At 40.4% G+C, this 21,037-nt stretch overlaps 2 protein-coding genes across 3 annotated transcripts; both read right to left on the minus strand.

Moving 5' to 3' along the window:
* Positions 1-1,789: 1,789 nt before the first annotated feature.
* LOC113014748 (14-3-3 protein beta/alpha-A-like) lies at positions 1,790-10,608 on the minus strand. 2 transcript variants are annotated; one of them, XM_026156468.2, is made up of 6 exons: positions 10,471-10,608; positions 8,289-8,620; positions 6,627-6,750; positions 5,821-5,984; positions 3,455-3,550; positions 1,790-3,356 (listed from the first exon to the last, which is right to left on the minus strand). In XM_026156468.2, the coding sequence occupies exons 2-6, from the start codon at positions 8,616-8,618 to the stop codon at positions 3,279-3,281; spliced, it is 792 nt and encodes a 263-aa protein (XP_026012253.1). In that variant the 5' UTR covers positions 8,619-8,620; positions 10,471-10,608; the 3' UTR covers positions 1,790-3,278. The 2 variants fall into 2 exon arrangements, with proteins under 2 accessions (XP_026012253.1, XP_026012254.1); XM_026156469.2 differs by having other exon boundaries at positions 10,401-10,511.
* A 4,549-nt stretch (positions 10,609-15,157) lies between these two features.
* On the minus strand, positions 15,158-17,822 carry znf706 (zinc finger protein 706). Its single transcript, XM_026157224.2, has 3 exons — positions 17,704-17,822; positions 16,017-16,152; positions 15,158-15,891 (listed from the first exon to the last, which is right to left on the minus strand). The coding sequence occupies exons 2-3, from the start codon at positions 16,149-16,151 to the stop codon at positions 15,796-15,798; spliced, it is 231 nt and encodes a 76-aa protein (XP_026013009.1). The 5' UTR covers position 16,152; positions 17,704-17,822; the 3' UTR covers positions 15,158-15,795.
* Positions 17,823-21,037: the final 3,215 nt, after the last annotated feature.

Below are 21,037 nucleotides of genomic sequence, written 5' to 3' on the forward strand. Positions count from 1 at the left end.
GGGAAGTTGTCTGATATATACTACTGGGCGCGTCACCGAAATGGACCAATCATTGTTTGGCGAGAGAGAAAGAAAAAAAAAAGATAACAAAGGGGCGTTGACCACTACTCTAGGCGTGATGATGAAATCATGAAAAACGTTTTGTTAAATCCTCAAAATGCCTGATTGTGCCCACCAGAAAGCTCTCTTGTTAAGTGATGATGCAGAAGAACGAGCTAAATTCGCGCTCTTTAGTATCAACTGGCGGGAAAGGCAATGCCCATATTCATATACATACATGCAACATTCCCAACTGCTAATCAGTTTTAACACTGAAACTGCGATAGGCATGGCTGAGACACCCCTCCCTCATTTGGCAAGAGTCTGAGGTTATTTAGGACTATATGTAAGGGTTTTAAGGAAGGATGCACACCCCTTTAACTCTACATTATTAAGCTTTCATACATATTTAGTGACTTAAGTCATTAAATGATACCTTTACAGAAATGAAAGAGAGCTTCAGTGACTGTCACTGATCAAAGGTGAACAGACCCACTGATCTGAAGTGGCCCACTGATCAAAAAAAAAAATACCCACAGATATAAAGTGAATAAGTGAGAATATTTTCTCCCACATTCCACCTAAATGCATCACATGTGCCCTTTAATACATCACTATCTGCAGAGGGCAGTGTTTTCAGTCCAGGAAGCATCCATCTCTCGTCAGACCAGAATACAACTGTGTCTGATCTTTAGTGTTAATTTTGCACCTCAAACTGCTTTATAATTCTTCTACAGGCAGTGATATGATGAGAGTACAAGGTTTTATCCCATATAAAGGGTGAAATTTGACATGCCATTCAAATTTTATTCACTTCAGCCACCTAAAATCGCTTAAATCTTCCATAGGAATTAATTGGTCAAGTAGCAGCTATGGTGCAGATGATCAAATACACTCGAGTACGTGTGAGCGCTTCTATAAAAGCAGACATTTTGACATTCATGTGTGTGAACACAATGCCACAACCTTCCCAGTAGTGGACATCCCAGCCGGAACAAGGAACAAGTATGGCTTGTTTTAAAGTTTACTTAGGAGAAACCCTCTTCTCTCTCTCAAAAGAACACGAGTACAGTAGGTCTTTGTTTAATTGAGTCGAAACAAGGATGGATGAGTTCTTGGACAATGTTCTTTGGACAGATGATTAAGATTACGCATGGCAGTGGAGGAGTCCTAAAATGGGCAAATTGCACTCACTCATCCTACTATGAACTCCTCTATATGCCAAAATGATTTGTCTGATAACTAAAGTTTGACCAAAACTGCGGTCATTGTCTTGCTGCAGACGCAAGCACAGCAGGAAATCTATAACAGAATGGTTGAAAAACAAAGGAATCAAGGTGTTACAATGGCTCAGTTATGTCCACACCTCAACCTCATTCAAATGCTGTGGTGGGACTTTCAACAGAGGTGTGAATTCCTGCAAATCTCCATGAACTGAAGCAACACCCTAACATTGTAAATAAAAGTGGGCCAAAATTCCTCCATAACAATGTGAGAGAGTGATAAAGTTCAAATTAACGTAGCCGAGGTCTGTTCTACAAGCTATTGAGTCATAGGATGTGCTTGACTTTTCCCCACATGACTGCTTGAAGCCCTGTGGAAACTTTTCACATGACTGTATGGAACAGCCCTCATTTCTTTGCTTTAAACATTATTTCATGCTTGGGCCATTTGTGGGTTTGTCTCAGTGAAATCTGTGAACCAACAATTCACATCACACATAAAGAACAGAGAAACCGAGCACACCATCTTAATTTGAATGTTTTAATTCCACTTACATGAAAGCACATAACCAAATAACATACCCAAGAGCGTTACTCGCCAAATCCTGCATCCCAACTTTTTTTAAAACCAAGATACTGTACTTAGAAGAAACTGGCACTACTTTGTGATCACTAAATGACCTTAATGCAATTTCCTATCAACTTACCTAAAATTCTCATTTTTATATTTGCCATGGTTTGAAATTTTGCCTTTTCAAAATGTACTTTCAAGGAAGATAAATGTAACTGTATTCCACCTAATCCTAAGCAGAGATTGCCAGTTTTAAAAGCGATGCCTAACCCTCACACCAGACTACTGAGAACCACATACATTCCAGGAGTCAAATCAATACTCAATAAGGGAATAAAATAAACAAAAGAAAATACAAAAAACACCTGAATAGAAAAAGAGTAGAAAGCCACATAAAAGCACATGGCAAAAAGTATCCTCTGCACTGCTGAAGAGATAAAATATCAAAAGTTACAGTATCGAGCCATTTTATCAAGTTGTTAACTTTATCTTAGGCTGTCTATATAGCTTGTCACGTGGTATGCAAAACTGCAGGACATTACAGTCTACTCGTTTCACTGATGAGTGAAAAGATGTCAGTAAAATGGAATGTAACCCTCTCAACAAACCAAAAGTAAATTACAGCTTTTGTAAGTGGTCATTCATATAGAAAACCTTTCCTATGCCTGAAAGCACTGTAAAAACCCATTGAGCCATGACACATGTACCATCCATTTAAAAAAAAAAAAAAAAAAAAAAAAAAAATCTCTACCTGCTACACTGGACACTGACAGGGCCGTATGGATACAAGCAATACCGTAATAGGTGAAACCTGCCAACAGTATGTGTGTACTGCTATTGTCAGATGAAGAAAAAAAAGTAATGAATTCAGACTACTGTGACCATTTTTTTCCCTTTTAACACGTGCCTCAAAGGAGTTTTGTGGACTAAAGTGTCACAAAGGTTGTAAATGTTCAGTTCAAGTAAAAACATACAAATTATTATCAAAGTTACACTTCGAGGTTGGTTGGTTTGCTTTCCTGCAACAGCAGCGGTTTGCTACAGTGAATAAGGTTCGAGAGAATGGGGCAGATTTGGATCCAAAGGAGGGATTTCATTTGGACTAAAAGAGACAAAATTATTTAAAGGAAAAGAATTCTAAAGGAAATGAACATCCACTGGGTCACACAATGAGTTATGTTAAAAAAAAAAATAAAAACAACCAATCTATTCCATTCTTTTCCCTGTGGAGGTGTTGATACACTTAACACATACACTTCAATGCTTCAATGTATCTGCACACACATACTGTACTTTACACACAGAGTGGAGTGTAAACATACATATTTGTGCATGTATGTGGACACACAACCACACACACACAACTTAGGCTGGTGAGAGGTTTTTAAAAAAAAAAAAAAAAAAAAGGGAAAGAAAACTGCGGGGTTTCTTTTCTCGTCTGAAGTTCAGTTCTTGTCTTCAGCTGGCTGCTCCCCCTCTTCTACCTCAATCCCGCCCTCACCGCTTGGGTCCGACATCCACAGCTGCATTTAAAAAGTGCAAGATAATAAATTTAGCGCTCATGTATAAGCATAAGGGAAAACCAAATTTTAATATAGTTTCATCAAGAGGAGACACTCACAGTCAGGTTGTCACGGAGCAGCTGCATGATCAAGGTGCTGTCTTTGTAAGATTCAGTGTTGAGTGAGTCCAGCTTGGCGATGGCATCATCAAAGGCCTGGAAGACACACAGTGAAACAATCAGGACTTCCAAAACCCAGAGTACAGTCTTGAAAGTGCCTACAGTGAGCTTGTATTAGCAGGGCCAAAAACAATAAGCTAAACAGAAAGCAACAACAAGCAGCCATTTATAGATCTCTAGGATAAAAGGGTACATCTGTGTTGTGCCTGATACTGTAAACTACTTTGATTATATGGGGTGGTCTTTTAGAAACAAGTACAAGTGTTTGCACAAAACTGTGCTCTGGCAGACCATTTATTCACAAATCCATAAACACACTCAATTATTTTAGCCTTTTCCTAACTGTATCGAATGACAAAAAAAAAAAAAGTGTCCCAAAGACGTCAACACAAGAAGTTATATAAAAATCTAGCGGCGAGCTGTTATGTGATGCCAGGAATGTCCAGACTACTGCGGTGTCCATCAAATTATTTATTTTTTCTTTCAATAGTATGTTCTCTCATAGTGTGATGAAAGGTATTGCAGTGAGGTTCAGCTTTACCTGTGGTTGCTAGGATATTTAAAAGTAGAACAGGAGGCAGAACCTTAAGCTTTCAGGCTCCTCTTCTGTGGAACCAGCTCCCAGTTTGGATTCGGGAGATAAACACCCTCTTTACTTTTATGATTAGGCTTAAAACTTCCCTTTTTGATAAAGCTTATAGTTAGGGCTGGATCAGGTGGTCACAAACGCTTCCATAGTTATGCTGCTGGGGAATTCCAATGGTGCACTGACTGTTGGTTGTTGGCTGCCCCTGCCAGAATTATCCATCTGTCCATTCGCTTCCGCTTATCATTTTCAGGGTCACGGGGGGAGCTGGAACCTATCCCAGCTGTCTTAGGGCGAGAGGCAGGGTACTCCCTGGACAGGTCGCCAGTCTGTCGCAGGGCTAACACTTAGACTGGAGACAAGCAATCGCATTCGCTCCCCCATTCACACCTATGGGCAATTTAGTGTTTCCAATTAACCTGTCCCCACTAACTGCATGTCTTTGGACTATATTCGCGTAGTTTCTCCCCGGGTACTCCCGCTGCCAGAATTATCTTCCTCTTGAATTCGTTTTTTTCCTTAAAGTGACCTTTGTTGTATTTATAAATAAATCTGAACTGAGCTGAAAATTGAATTCAAAATACGAGTCCGTTGCTTTATTGGAGGGTTTTAGTCTTCTTGCCTGGGCACAGTAAATTTGTGGGATCCTGACATGTGGTTGCCATAGGTTAACATGGAAATTACAAGAAATTTCTAAATGATAATCATTAGCAGCTTTATTTTACTTTATAGCAGTGACTTTGGTTTAATAGTGTGTGGCGATACTAACAGATTCCATCTAAACCTAAATCTCACTTTGATTTGATTGGTCACCGTGAAATAAAAGTCTGAATGAATTATATCACTATTTTAAAAAAAATTCAAAGCTTTATCCCACACCCGACAGTTACACTGTTACCCCTATCTTTAGTCTTTGAGTGACACGGACAACAGAAGACCCAACGGCCAACCAGTCACTCCTGTTATACCCGTTTTACTTCTCTGAAGTGTGCTGGCTGTAACACATTCATAGTTCGTACATTACAGTGCACTAACTAAGCATGGTCACAAAAAAACAAGAATACAGGCAGGCACAAAGACACCCATTCGAGCACTTACTGTCCGATCATTTGGACACAAGTGGACCCTAACAGAGTCGTGGAAGTGGAAAGGCTTAATGTTGTCTTTGGTATCAATTACATTAATCAAGGGTCTGTACTATTATCAGCAATTCCTCAGAATGTTGTGAAAAAGAAACGCTGCCTTTACTCCCCCATTTTTCAAGGTCTCCTTTAACAAAATCCTAAAGTATAAAGAGTACTGTAAGCAGAAAATTTTAAAAGACTCATCATCCTTTCCACTGACAAACTAACAGTGTAGTTTCAAGCATAACCTTATTTCCACCAAAGGGTTAGGGTCATACCAATCAGAGTCAAGTCAGAGACATGGAGATTAGCAGCAGTGCGAGGACCGGAGATAGCAGAATATCAATTTAATCTTCAGACTCATGGCAATGATAGGCACAGAAACCACTGAGTGACACTCAGCTACGAGAGAGTGCACGCGTGCTACTAAGTGTATTTATTATTTTTATGTATCCATAAGGTGATATGCATGACATTAATAATGGCCTCAAAATCAGTACCTGTACACCTCTGGTGGAAAAGTGGTACTAACATCATTTTCATGATGCTTCAGTGCTTTTTAAAGAGAGGGACAACAAACAGAGGACCCTTCTTACCGTCTTGGCCAGTTTGCAAGCCTCCTCAGGCAGGTTTGCAATCTCGTAGTAGAAGACGGAGAAGTTCAGCGCAAGGCCCAGGCGGATGGGATGTGTAGCCTCCATTTCCTTTAGGCTGATGTCATAGGCATCCTGGTAGCCACCTTGTGAGCTCTTAACAATTTCTGCACAAGCAAAAAAGCAGATATGGTTTCAAATGAGAAAAATTATTTCTTGGAAACCACACACTGAATTTTTAGAAGTTAGACAACAACAAAAATACATTAAACAAAAAGTAAAATCATCTGATTAATATTTCTATTCAGCTCCACTGTCAAGTACAGGTCCTCAGAACCAAAAAGATGAAGTATCCAATCATTTGAAAGCGGATTTGATGGATATTTTATGGAATATGTAACAAAAGAACACAATCTTTTACAAAACCACCCAAAATTAACAAAAGAAAAGTAATCTAAAATGCCTTCTGGCAACTAGAAGCAGCCAACACCCTGCTGCTGCTGCAGTTGCCATGACAACCTCGCAGCAGCACTTGCCAGCATTTTGGCGGACAGTTGTAGGTCAAGGACGAGAAGCGCGTTAGCATTCTGGCTAAAAACAACACCTGAACCAGTCCTAGGGTCTCCTACCCTAAAAAGGATGTTCAGGACGCCCAGTCAGCACACGTTCATCCCACCGACCGGCAGCTGCGTGACACACCACCGCATGGTTTTCATAAACCCTGAACATAAGCACTCACTATCACTACCTTGAGTGACTGCACGACAGGATAAGAAGAAGGGGCGGTGTATGATGTCTGTTTTATTTACCGTTCCTCTCGTCTCCGGTAGCCACCTCAGCCAGGTAGCGGAAGTAGTCTCCCTTCATCTTCAGGTAGAAGACTTTGCCCTCTGCGCCTGATGCTTGGGGGATCAGATATTTGTCGAGCAGGTCCTGCGAAAAGAAATGTGGAAGTTTAACTCTAAAGAACACGTGCAACACACACAAACCCCAGCAGTTATAAGTGAGCCAGTGACATTTTTAACTCCTTTTCCCTAATGGCTGCCTCACTGGGCCAGGGTGCTGTTATGGAGGTGCTCAGTATCATTCAGTTACTTCATCCAGAGGGGATTTGCTCACATGGTTGAATGTATTCCAAATCCACCACCATACACTGGAAGTCGCAACAGCAGTTCTCATGCTTTTGAGATCAACAGCGATCACGTATCTGCAGCAGGTGGAGAAGTGCTCCACATGCTGCTATGTAGATCTCACCCAGGCTGCACTGCAGAACAAGACCTACTGTTTGCTGCAGTCCAACCGAGCTTTGCTATTTTTTCTTTACAAAGTATACTTGGTAAATAATTTAAATATCTTTTTATAAGTTTGTAAGAGTGAATGTGTCTCCCTTTATATGTGCATTTCCCCATTTCCACCACAATTAACATGAAATATGTAGAAATCACTCGACAGGTATGTTAAGAGTACACACCTGTCCAGTGAAACTATGAGCAGGGAATATTCCTCTTCCTTTAACGTAGCTGCCAATCATATTCTAGGCCTTAAAATTCTAGGCTACACCCATCTGATTCATCATGTGGACTTTGGCAGGAAGTGCTGAACTTTTTAGTCCTATTTCATGCGCTGCAATTTTAATGCGTACTGGACGCTTCCTGTGTATAAGTTAATATAAAACATCAAAGACAGTTTCATTTGAGTAAAATATACTAATCTACTATATCTACTTATAGTAGAGCTAGATATGCTTTACAACATGCAAACTTTCGTCTATGGAGTTGAATCAGTGTAGTGGGCCTATATGTTTAAGTTTCCTTTTAAAGGTCACAAGGTCACAGGGCTGTGAATCCGCAAATACAGGATGTATCCAAACTACCCAAATACTGAAGTTTATCTGTGTGATATTCAAACAACTGCTAGGAAGAGTGCCTTCATTTGCCTACTTGGTGCTTTGTGTTCATAGTTCCAACTGTGTAAGATGGGCCTAAATACTACAGCTAAGATATTCAGAGGTGAACAGCGACGTAAGTAAAGCCATATTAACCTAGACAAGTGCTTGTATGCTGAGAACTATGACTAATATTTAAATCCTGTTAGCTGCAGGTTTATATTGTCCCTCTTTAGATCCCTACCACATAAACACAAGCACCACAACATACCTGTAGGTGTCACTAATGTGTAAAAAGCATGGTTCTACTACTACTTTTTGTAAGGGATGTGTGTTTGCTTCCATTCATAAGGAAGCTGTTCTTTTTCTTTTTAAACTGCTGTCGATGTTGGCTTTTGCAGCTTGATTATTTAAATTAAATAAATAAATACACACACACACACACACACACACACACACACACACAGGTGACCAAGACCGGCCACTATCTGAATACAGGTTGGACTAATACAAAGAGGAGCAGCTGCTGTGCATTTATATTTTCTTGCAACAAGCATTTAGCTTCAACACCTCTGCTCCTCCTTACCCGAACTTCCTGGCAGATCTGTTTGAGCTCCCCCTCGATCTTCTCTCTGTACTCCTTGACCAGCGTGGCCTTCTTTTCGCTTTCAGGCGTCTTTTCGGCTTCAGCCTTCTTTTCGGCTTCAGCCTTCTGCTCGATGCTGGAGATCACCCTCCAGGAGGACCTTCGAGCTCCGACCACATTCTTGTAGGCAACAGAGAGCAGATTGCGCTCCTCGTTGTTGAGCTCCTGGTTCAGCTCTGTGACAGCCTTCATGGCTGCAGCCATGTCCTCGTAGCGCTCAGCCTGCTCGGCCAGTTTGGCCTTCTGTACCAGCTCCTCTCTGTCTGCCATGACTGTCATGTGGGGGTGGAGGAAGGAGAGAGGAAAGGGAGTCAGGAAGGACAAAACAAACAGGACAGGAGTTAAGGACGGTGTGTTAAGGGAGGCCAAGCAAAGAAATTGTAGAGAGAGAAAAAGTAGATTTCATTACTATATGTGAATAATGGAGGACTACTGTGCAAGTAAATGTGCTGTTATTCCAGCATAACCTCATTTCTCAGGTATGTGTTAAACATTTTGACTGTGAAGACATCCCCATTTTTAACAAAAAAAAAATATATTATATATTACAGTTAGTTAACTGTGAGAAAATAGAACATTTATAACCTTGAAGCATATTACATAATCAAAAACTCTGACAGGACTGTAGCTAAAACAACAGTGTGTCGGCTGTTAAGAATTCATGGGAACACTGGGTGTGTCCACACCAGCAAAGCACCTTTTTTTTTTCCTTAAATACAAATCAATCTGCTTGTCTCGTCTTCACTCGATCGGGCACAGACTTGATTTAAAGTGGTGACTAAATCATTTGGACTCTAAGTCTTTAGAAATACAAAGGGGGAAAGTGCCTATAATCACGACTTGTACAGCAGATACAGTTTTAGGCTTCTTCTGACTCACTATCCTGAAGACAAGAATAGGCAAAATGTCATAATAGATCACAGGAAAAGTGTAGCCGGCATGTAAAAAAAATTATAAGTGGTTATGAAATTCCAGAAAATTTACATTAGCTGATGGACATTTCCCCAGAAATCAGTGGTCATCAGTGGTTATTTTTTTATTAGTCTACAGACTATTTTATATCATTTAGTTCTTCCATCAAAATGTCCCACAGCATAAGTTGTCAACATTGTCCGTTTTCCTCTACAGCCAGTTAACACGCATGCCACAGTGCTGAGCTAATCTCAGACTAGTTGCATATTAACTTCGGTCAGTCAACGATCTGTTTTAGTTTTAACTTAAATGATTGTAAATCGGCTCATAGCACAGGACAGGAAGTCTAATTTACTGTAGTAGAATACAGACAGTAACCTATGCTGAGGAACTCGTTTCCTTTTTAAAAAAATATGTAGACCCCTTCACAGGTAAAAGATGCTGCAGTATAAAAGGACTACGTGTGCGAATAAATGTGCAGCCTGTTTACAAAGCAAAATATATAAAAGAAAAAAAAAATCCCAAACCTATGAATTCATTTCAAAAGCCACAAAATGGGTGAGAAAATTTTCCCTGCACGCTGCCACCTGCACCCCTTAGAGGAATGTCGGCCACCCAGTTTCACGTCACACTCATTCACACACCTGCCCACCCAGCGCGTACCATGTAAGGCACGAATGCAGACCGAACAAAAAAAATCATTTTCAAGAGCTTAATAAACGATATGGATTACACAGTCTCTGCGTTTAATTTGGGGAAAGCTTCCTAACGCTGCAGGCGGCTATAGGATAATAAGTGTGTCACTGAGTCGGTTAGAGGAATGAAAGGAGCCTCGCTTCGTTCAGTCCTCAGTGAACGCCCTTTTTCGCTTCCCGGAAAGCAAACCAGACCGCTTCTTCTAGCCACAGTTATTCTCACATTTTAGACTGCTTCATTCACAAAAAAATGCCGCTTAGCAGGGCCGAGAGGCGTCCTCTAAAAACAGCGAGCGAACAAAAATAGATGGGTTAACGTTGCCGTAAGTAACGCTTCCCTGTCAGGCGAGCACCGAACAATGACTGAGCAGCGCGGAGCATCAACGATTTCCACTTACAGCCGCTAGATGCGGCGATTAATGCAGGGTTTAAAAAGATACCTTACCAGAAGCACAAGCAGGGACTCTTTGGATAAAAACACCACCGAGCAAGAGCAGTAAATAGATGTAACTAACCTGCGAGTGTCGTTAGACGGTGTTGTTCCTGATTCCCGGCCGCACAGCTGATGATCTCTCCCGCTCATCCACGGGGTTTCCCTCCAATCAAAGACACGGCAGCAGGGTCGAGCCCGGATGGGTGACGTAAGAAGGGAGTTGCTATGGTAGCCAAATCTAAGGGCAATTTTTTTTAAGACTGCGCCGAATGAGCAAAAAACAAATAAACGAATCTCACAGAAAATTAACAAAAATATGATTATGATAATGTAAAACATTATGTAAAAAATCTTCTAAATATAGATTTAATTTTTTTTTTATATTTACGTACAAACGGCATAAACGCTTGGTTTGTCCGGTACGCCCGCAAGGATGCTTGGGAGATGTAGTTTATAGTTATTATAAATCAAATGAAACTTTTCAGGAGAATTTATACTTATATCTACCATACTTATATCTATCAAGACACTGGAAGGAAAAACGTTTGTGTTTTAAAAAAAATAAATCCTTTGTGAGTGTGTGTGTGTTTGTGTGTGTGAAAGGTCATTATGCAAGAAGATAGAAGCCAGGAGGAGGAACCCGGAAGTGGGGCAGGATTGACATAAAGTGGTTTTGTCTACCTTATTATATTTTCAAACGAGCATATTATTGGCCCGTGGCTTAGATATTAATGTAATTTCAGTTTCACTCTCATAATTTGCCGTTTAATAGAATAGAATGCCTTTATTGTCACTATACAGTTGTACAATGAGATACAGAGCATCTCCTACTCAGTGTAAACATGCTGGGGGGGGGGGGGTACAGTTCTGCAGCGCTATGTACTCTGCCTTTACGGCCGTTTGTGTTAGCTGTGCACACCTGCCCACAAAGAATACGCATTTTTACTGAGACTGAAAACGTGATAAAAACGATTATGATAACGTGTGCTCTCTATATATGTCATTACTTTTAGAAACAAACACTAAAATCGCAAAATGGCATTTAATTTTTTTTTAATCCAGAAAAAGCTGCAAATAGCGGTGTCTTTGTACACCTTTATCATGTAAAACTATACCCATCAGAGCTTTCTACAAGGAGTGGTCTAACATGTATAGAGAGGAACTGATAAAATGAGGAAATTATGCAAAATTATGTTGGTGTCAGGCTAATATTATGTATACTGAAACTGTTTTATCTAATGCCTATATAAATACTGAGGTACTGTGGCTCTTCTCAGTAGAAAGGCTTCTTCATTCAAATGCCTTGACCCATTGAGTAGTCCAGACATCAGTCATGTTTTTCTAGTTATTCTAGTTTTACAAATTTCAGGTTTAGGTCTATTGTGATGGATCACTTCCCCTGACCTTGTAAAACTGGTTGAAAGTAGCAGCGATCCAAGCAAGTCTGTTATCAGGGTTGGGGATGGACGAAGACACCAATCAGACCCTGCAGTACTTTCTTAGAGACATAAATCATGCACAGAAGTTTTAGAATTAGAGGTGTGCTAATCAGTGGCCAAGCAGAACTAGAGTAAGGTAGATAAGCAGTGTTTGACAAATACAAATAAATATTCCCAACCTCCTGCTGGACATGTTGATCACTAGCTATTATTACACCACACATAAACTAAATGAATGAAAATATTGTTCCACAGAAACACCGAAACAACACAGCAGGTGCCACGATGCCCAGACACTGGAGTTGAGCTGGTGCTTCAGTGTTTCTTTCTCACTAGTGCGATGAGAGCTGAAAATAGATGATCTATAGCCACAGGGAAATTCTTAACCTAATTAAGTTGTAACGAGTTTGTACGAGTGCTCTCATTTTTTTCCTGTGACTCTTGCATGTTGAGATCAAAGACAGGCTGTAGAAAAAAAAATCTTACATATGTGTATGTGTTTATATGAATGAACATGTGTTGTGTTTTTGATTCACAAGTTTACAGATGGGAAGGCAGGATGTGGATTATGTGTGAGGAGGCTGGGGAACAATGTGGGTTGTGAGTCATTTGGCCGAGCTGCTCAAACAACTAAAACAACAGGCAGCGTCTCACTGACCGTGGTGTGTGTGTGTGTGTGTGTGTTTGTTACTTCTGAGTAGTCAGAATTAAAGGAAGTCAAGCCACATTTCCCCCTAAATGATTTAATTATGACAAAGAAGACAGATGGTGTGGTCTTTATGGTTTGAGTGACTTCACACATGAAGTGCAATGGTGTGGTTGTAGCCATGTCTGCATGGTTGGCTTACACACTATATTCTTGCAGTTATTGTGTTTCAGCTGAAGTGAAGCGTTTGTCATTACTGGACATGTTAAAGACCTCTTTATGCAGACCGAGTTGCATAATGGTTTAGAGGTTTTTGATTGTTAACTGCTGCACATTGAGCCATTTCAGCTGATCCAAGGTAACAGATGCACAATTTGAACTTGTTTTTGATATTTGGTACCGATTCTGTCACTTCCTGTACATATTTGTGTTTAAACTGGTGAGTAAAGCTCTGTGTAGCTGGGAGAGGAGATTAATTTATTCAGTTAAAAATGTCAGAACCTCCTGGGATGATGTTCATGTCAGCTGCCAGTTACTCTCTGTGAGTCATCCTGCCATCCCTACAGTTAAAGCTCTGTATCCAGATACATTCAGTTCTTGGTGGGTGAGAGCTGATGACACATAAATGACATTCATTTACATAAAAGTTTTATGATTTTCCTCATTTTCTGTCGCACAGTAAATACTATTAAAGTGGTGGATGCTTATAATAAACCGGGCCAGCCTACATGTGAGTAAGCCGTAAGCCAAAAACTCAGGCTTCACACATTTTATTCTACTCCCGGGGTGTGTCCGGTATTACTCACTCAGCCTATGCAGCACACCCAAAGCGTCCCACACTGCCTCACAAAAAGGAGTGTAAAACCAGTGGTCATTATCCAAGCACGGTATGCTGTCATGCAATGAACTGAAGTAAAAAAGACAGCCTTACAGTCACGAGACTAAAAATGTAATAACTGTGTAACTACCAGTATTTATTTATCCAGCCTGTTTTCATCTGTTTTGCTCGACAGTTACTATGTAACTAACAGCACAGAGAAAATGACGTGATCAGTGATCACTGTACACTCACTGGCTATTTTATTAGGTACACCTGATGGTTAAAGAGGTATCACAGAATTAAAAAAGGTGCTGGAAATATTCCTCAGAGATTAATGTCAATGCTGACATGATAGCATCACAATTACTGCAGATTTGTCAATAGAGCATCCCAACAATGCTCTATTGGTTTGAAATCTGGTGACTATGGAAGCCATTTGAGTACACTGATCTTATTGTGATGTTCAACAAAAGTTTGACATTATTTGAGCTTTGTGATATGATATAATCACGTATCAGATGGGTACACTGGTTATAAAGGGAGCCATAATACTCAGGTAGGCTGTGGGGTTTAAACCATATGCAGCCTGAACTATTGATACAAGGCATGATAGGTCTATACCTTCACATTATTGACACCAAGTTCTGATTCTACCATCCTAATGTCACAAAGGAATTTGAGACCGAACGATTGCCCAGTCTTCTTCCAGTTTTGGTGAGCTTGTGTGAATTGTAGCCTCAGTTTCCTATTCCTACCTGACAGGAGCGGCGTCCTGTGTGGTCTTCTGCTGCTGTAGCTCATCTGCTTTTAGGCTCAATGTTTGCATTCAGAGATGCTCTTTTGCATGTCTTTATTATAGTGAATGGTTACTTGAGTTGCTGTTGCCTTCCTATTAGCTTGAAGCAGTCTGGCCATTCTCCTCTGAACTGTGACATCAAAAAGCGGATTTCACACAGAGACATTTCACTGGACATAGCCATCTGTCAAAAAGAGGAAATGTGGGAAAATCCCAGTAGATCAGCAGTTTCTGAAATACTCAAGAGTAGCCCGTCTAATACCAATCACCATAAACCGGTTAAATCACATTTTCTCCCCATTCTGATGCTCAGTTTGAACTTCAGCAAGTTATCTTAACCATGTCTAAATGACTAAGACATGAGAAGCAGCAAATCAGAGAAAGTCAGATTAAAGTTGAAGGAGCGCACAGAGCTTGTTTTACACAGGATGCACTGAGCTGTACAGAGGCTCAATATAAGATGCATAAGAAAGAATTTGAACTGAATCTAGCAGAGTGCAAAAAATAAAAACATGGCACTGGAAATGATCTCCAGAGATCCACTTTAAAGCCGTTTTCAGGAATGGAATCGAGGCTCACGCCTGGACTTGTTCAAGGTTGTCCTTTCCTCACTTATAGCCCAAAACAGTAGATAATCCCATCTCACTATTGGGAATACTCAGTTTGGTTTAAGAAAAGGCGGTGCCTGGAAAGAGTGGAGCTGGACGCCCACTCGCTCACTGTAAATCCACGGTAATTGCCCAAGCTAGTCTCACAATCGGACATCGCACAGACTTTGTTCTGCCCAGATTCTGAGTCAAAGACCATTAATCCCGAAGGGCAAACAGGTTCTCACATGCAGCCTCGCTGAGTAATAAGAAAAGAAACAGTCAGGTTTAAAAGGCAGGAGAAAGTAAAAAAGAGACTTTGGAAGGAAGACAATAAATTACTCGGCACAAAATTAAACAACCGACACACAAGCAGAGTGAAGGAACACAGGGACTGTTTGTGATAACATTACCTGCTTAAACACATAATGTATCAGTGAAATTCATCCTTGCCAGAAAACATTATCACACAAAGCAGAGCTACAACAAAGTGAACCTTTAATAAAATGACTTAACAATTCATCATTGGAGCATACATTCATTGGTTTACAATTCATCCAGCAGCTTGGAAATGGCTATCAAAATGTCACTTTTTTTTTACTGAAACAATTACGAAATTATGATGAATTAAAATGAGAATATGCAGTAATAACCAGGCAGACACGACCGAGGACGATTTACGCTCTGAGCACTTATGGATAAAGATTCACAGTCCCCGTTTCCATTCAGCGCTCAAAGCACTAATTAAGAAGACGAGGTCAGTTTTGTCACCGCTGTAACTTCAGCAAACACTGTGCATTTATCTCGAGCGATCAATCCACCAAAGCTAAAGCGTAAAGAGACAAGAGCGGGCAGCAAGAAATACTCCAATACGCCAGTTTGTTCAGGGAAGCTGAATAAGAAGCCATCTCCTTTTACAACTTTTCATCGTTCACAGGTCGTACAGGTCTGCTGTGACATGTATTCGAAGACGAGCACACCGGACTCGACCCGGCCTGTTAAAGAATTAATAGACAAGTGCTTCATGTTGGTCACGTGAAATCATCCGTTGCTGTCAGACTGAGACGAGAGCAGAGCCGGCACAGGGTTGAAGAGTTTAGTATCCATGTCGACGACCACCTACGCCTCCACTCCCTCTAACTCAGGGGGCAGAGGGGATTTTGGGTGTTTGCTCTCAAAGTGCTGCTTGAAGGTTTTGGGGTCCGGCATCTGAGACTGTGAGAAGAAATGAAACATCCAACAGTTGTTAAAGGAAAGGAGGATTTGGAGGAAAAGGCACTGCATTTGGTTTCAAATATGACTCCCACCCTCATTTGGGAGTTCTGAGGGGTCATACTTACTCTGCACACAGCGCAGGTGAATACGAGCGCTGCCTTGGCCGCCGTCTTTTGATCGTGACCTTTGGCCTTCTTCATCTCCGCCTGCTTCTTGGCGTTTTTCTGCTGGGACTGAATCTTCTGATGCCCTCGTGCCATGCTGGGAATGCAGAGAGAGGAAGATGTAAGGACAGAATACTTATGCATGAGCAATCAGTAAGTAAACAACTAATTACGGTTATTTTTGTGTGTAAGGAGCAGCTTAATAATACCATGTTTGCTCATAAACAATTAGAAAACAGTGATCAATCAAGGACTTCCTTAAATGCAGTTTAGGGTTTAATGCAGCAGTGTCAAACATAAGGCCTGGGGGTCAAAAGAGGCCTGGCACAGACTCAAACGAGCCCACTGAATGGCTTTGGAAAATGTGAAGTATGGCATAAATTTTGGACTTTTAACTGTATTTTAAGTTTCAGTTTTACAGCATTACCTTCACTGATAAACATCACCCTAATGGTCATATTACACCAAATTAAGTTATAGATAAACAATCACATGACATTTTTACGGTCTACTATAGATAGTAAGTAGTTAAACTTCTTTATGCTGACAGAAACACTGATTTCACTGCTTCGGCCCACTTAAGATCAACACGAGCTTTATGTGGCCCACAATGTAAAATAAGTTTGACAGTATTAGTGCACTAAACATTACAAACACTTACCATTGTGATTTTCTCATTTCAAAGAGAAAGTAACTTTCCCCCTTTTTGGGGGACCAGGACCAGGTTTGTCAGCTTTATGCTACAAGGTAATTACATTTTGGCATTTTTACAAGCTTTACAACCAAAGGAACAAGTTTTCTCATGCTCTTACAGGCTTTTAAATGTTGATCTTAGCTTTAATTGACTAGTTTAGCCTGTTCTCTGCAGATCAGATTGTCAGTGAGTGAGAACCTTGCTTGATAACGGTTTGGGTGGATACCAGTAAAGGTTTGGTTATGTAACCAAGATGTCTGTCGAGGCTCATAACTACAGGACAAACAGTCACTGAGTGTGTGGTACCTTTAACCCATAGACCAAAAATAAGGTTCTGCTGAACAACAACACAATGCTGGGCCACAAAAAAAAGCAACAGATTTTATCATTTAGATTGCTTTTAGGGGGCAGAAATCCCCCCCCACACACACACACACACACACACACACACACACACACACACTGTGACTGACAGACTGCACTGTGGGGGTCCAGGGACTTGGTAATGTGGCCTTGCTCACTAGACGCTTCCATAAATAGCCCTCTGTTGGTCAGCAATGTTGTGAAGTGTTGTAAAACCATTTTTTTTTTTTAAACAAGCTGCTCTTTAAAAACTAAGTAGCTCCACTGGTTCCTGTTAGTTAGTCATTAAAAATGGCTAATGTCGGTGATATATTTACTCAGCTCTTACTGCTTTTTGAGGTTTCGTCGTTTGTCTGCTGCTCTCCTCTGTTTTACAACACAATTTGCAAGTTAACGTCACTTTGTCTTCACTAATCCAGCTGCTAGCTGACAGTTGGTAGCGTTTACACTGTACGTGCTATTCGTGTTAGCTTCGCCGACCGGTTTAACCATATGAAGATTTCACTGCTCGCCGGGAGTAGCATTCTTACAGACAAGCTATATACTCTTATATTATAGCGAATAAATGTTTACAGAGATAAGAGCCCTTACCTTTTAAAAATGGGAGTACGTGTCGTTTGCTAGGTGCCTGCACACTCAAATGTGACAGCTGCACAGTTCACACTAACAGGTGAACGTCACGCTCTGTTCATTGACCATGACAAGAGTCGGTAATTATATACTTTCACTGATTTTAGCGACTAAAAATGTTTACTTAAGAGACTGTATTTGGACAAAAATTATAAAAACAAAATACAAGATAAAACATTTTCTCATCGTATATAAAACTGCATTGCGAATTACAGGATAAGGTAATAATCAGTCATTAAAGATATCAGAAGTGCACCTGTGCTCGTTTGTTCATTAAGTATCATTGTAACATAATATACCATAAAAGTCCTCTTCGTGGTCAGCCAAAATTCTTTTTCTGAGATGCAGAAAGTAAAGGAACAGCATACGAGGTTAACCAAATCTAAATAAAAGGTGAGCTGATATGTACAAATATTGAAGGGATCCCTGAATGCACCGTTGTTCAAATCGACGTGCTGAAGACACAGAATGTTGCCACTGTCGCCCCCTAGTGTCTGAATTACAGAGGTACAAGTGTTTAGATCAGTCACTGTAGTTTCATGTACAGGATTCCACACCAACACTGACTGAGAAATCAAGTCAAGCTTTTTGATTTAAACATAATATGATGGGCCTTGAGTTAAAATTCATTGTGTACCCAGTTTTGTATCATTAATACTGATCTTTAGAGCACAAAAGTGCAAATATTACGCTTGGGTTTTCATCTTCATTCATTTATTTTGTGAAAATAAATTTTGTGAAAATGTAAAAGTAATCGTTTAACATAATTGGACTTATTTTATTACCATTAATTAAAATTGGACATTAGTCAAAATTGGACATTATTCCTCTGTACTGACACATGGTAATCTTACTATTGTATACACTGCTCAAAAAGAATAAAATCTTGATGAATGAAATATTCAAATAGAAAATCTTTATTTACAATATTTAATTTGTTGTGAGCAAATGAAGAATAATTATCAACGTCTGCATTTTCAACTCTAAATCATCAACCTTGAAAAGTTTTCCCTGTAAAGTTTTCCCTTAAGCTGTGAAAATTATGAAAATGGGAAGCAGGCGCAGCAATTTATTGAAACATCTGTAAACACATATGGAAATACAAGATAAAAGGCAGAAACAGTGTTTGTACAACTCCATCGAATTGAATGTCAGTAAGTTGAAGAACAAAGATGTTCATACCAAAGTATGAACATCTTTGTTCTTCAACACAGCCTGAACTCTCTTAGCCAAAATTTCTTGCAATTTCTTGAGGAGTAGTTCTCCAGCTTCTTGAAGGACTCTCATCCAGACCTCATCTATGTACAGTCACAATGATTTCAATCAAACATTTCAGCAGTCTGTAACTCTGTTACCACTGATTTTCAGCCATACTTCCTTCCCCTGAGACCATTTCTGATGAGCCTTCAGTAAACAGATGGATCAACTGAAGGTCCAGATCTATCTGCTGGATTTTCTTCCTGTTTTTTAAGAACACGACTTTCAGATACTGCTCATCTCCTGTAGATTTTTTAGGTCTGCCACTTCTTCTTTGCCCTCCACTTATCCGGGTTCCTCTAATTTGTTGAGGCCACACTCCACACCATACAGAGATATGCCAGGTTTTCAGCTGGTGGTGCTGATGGTGCTATTTTATATATGTCAGGTCAGGTAACACTTCATAATAAGGTCCATCACTAAGGGCGTAATTCACCTGTAATTAAATGGAATTTCAACGCACTTTATTTGAAATAACAATGTAATTATATTTACCTTAAATACTCAAAAAATAAAAACTCAAATACTTACACTAGAATAAAGGGGTAAGCTGTGATATTTTCATTTTGCTGTAATTATTATGAAGTGTTTCATCACTGGTGTTGTCTCTTCTCTGTGTCTTTCACTGGGATTACAGGTGGACGTTTGCTTGCTACACAAGCAAACAGTTGGTACAGAAAGAGTCCCAAAATCTCCACAGTAAAAGAAATGAGCTCCCTCAGAAAAACACTAGGGGGCCTCTTTGGAGGAGGAACCGGCCGTGCTCCACAGTGAACACTGGTATGATGTGTGGAGGAATTTGTTAGTGTGCCACCAGCGTCCACTAACACTGGAACGCACATGATACCAGGAGTAAAATTTAACATCCTGACGTGTCATCGTAACAATCTCACCTCAAAGGTTTGCTGCACTTTTACATTTATCATACATATTTTAACCACGCAGTGCTATGCAAACACTGCAGCAGCACGGCCTGTACGCACCATCATGTGGTTCACTGTGCTGCATTAGATGTTTATCTCTTCTGTCGTTGACACTGGTCACAGTGAAGCTGTTCACCGCCACTCGTTATTTGACTAAATTCAGCTAATATGTAAATGTTCTGCAACTGCAGTCATCACACGATGGATATGCAGACAAGTTGTCTCGATAACACCAAATTATTAATAAGAGTGTGAATAAAAAAAACAGGAAAAAACCTGCTGTTTGTGTGTTTTTGTTCATTTCATCACATTAGAGTAATCCAGCCACTGTGTTTGGGTAGGAGAGAGAGAGGAGGATCTATTTTTATCCACTATCAGGCACTATGGTCCATATTCCTGTTGGAGATCATCTCAACAGGTGTCATGAATTTCTTGAGAGAAATATTATCATTGTGAGAAAAGCCTCCAGCAGGCCTGTTGCGCACCCCCTCCACCTCCCCATACCAAGAAAAGAGAGATAATCTTTTCAGTCTTTTGTGAAAAGAGGGAAATATCTCTCAAGAGAGAAGGATGTGATTATGCTTTGAGAAGGGGGGCAGACAGTAAAAGAAAGAAAAGCGTGTGTAGGGGGTGGGTTGACAAAAGCCACACATTGCTCAGATTCCCCCACCCTGGAGGATGTTGTGCAGGGACTTGCTAGCTTAGGTTTGGGGTGGGGTTCTCCAGCCTTAGGGGCTGTGTGAAAGCAAATCTTCCAGGTGTCAGCTTCAACAGTGGAGGAGAATATTATCTGGCTGTCCATTGTGAGTATGAATAAGCAGGGTTTGCCACAGACAGCAAGAGATGTGTTTTTTTTCTCCTCCATTTGGGTCTTCTCCTCCCACCATGAGGGCTTTCCTTCCTCACACCCAGATCATGGTGTAAATTACTTTTTTGCTATGTTGCTGTCAAATGTTTACTTTTTTTGGTTGTTTATACACTTTATACGAGGTTAAGCAGAATTAAGAAGAAAAATAAAAGAGGCTGGCAGCAAAACCGCACACAGAGGGAGAAACGTCCCCTGTCAGAGGTGAACAAGGCCTCCTTTTCTCCTCTGGAGGCTGTTTAGTGTAGAG

The sequence above is a fragment of the Astatotilapia calliptera genome, chromosome 22 (genome assembly GCF_964374335.1).
Source record: "Astatotilapia calliptera chromosome 22, fAstCal68.1, whole genome shotgun sequence".
Lineage (NCBI taxonomy): Eukaryota > Metazoa > Chordata > Actinopteri > Cichliformes > Cichlidae > Astatotilapia > Astatotilapia calliptera.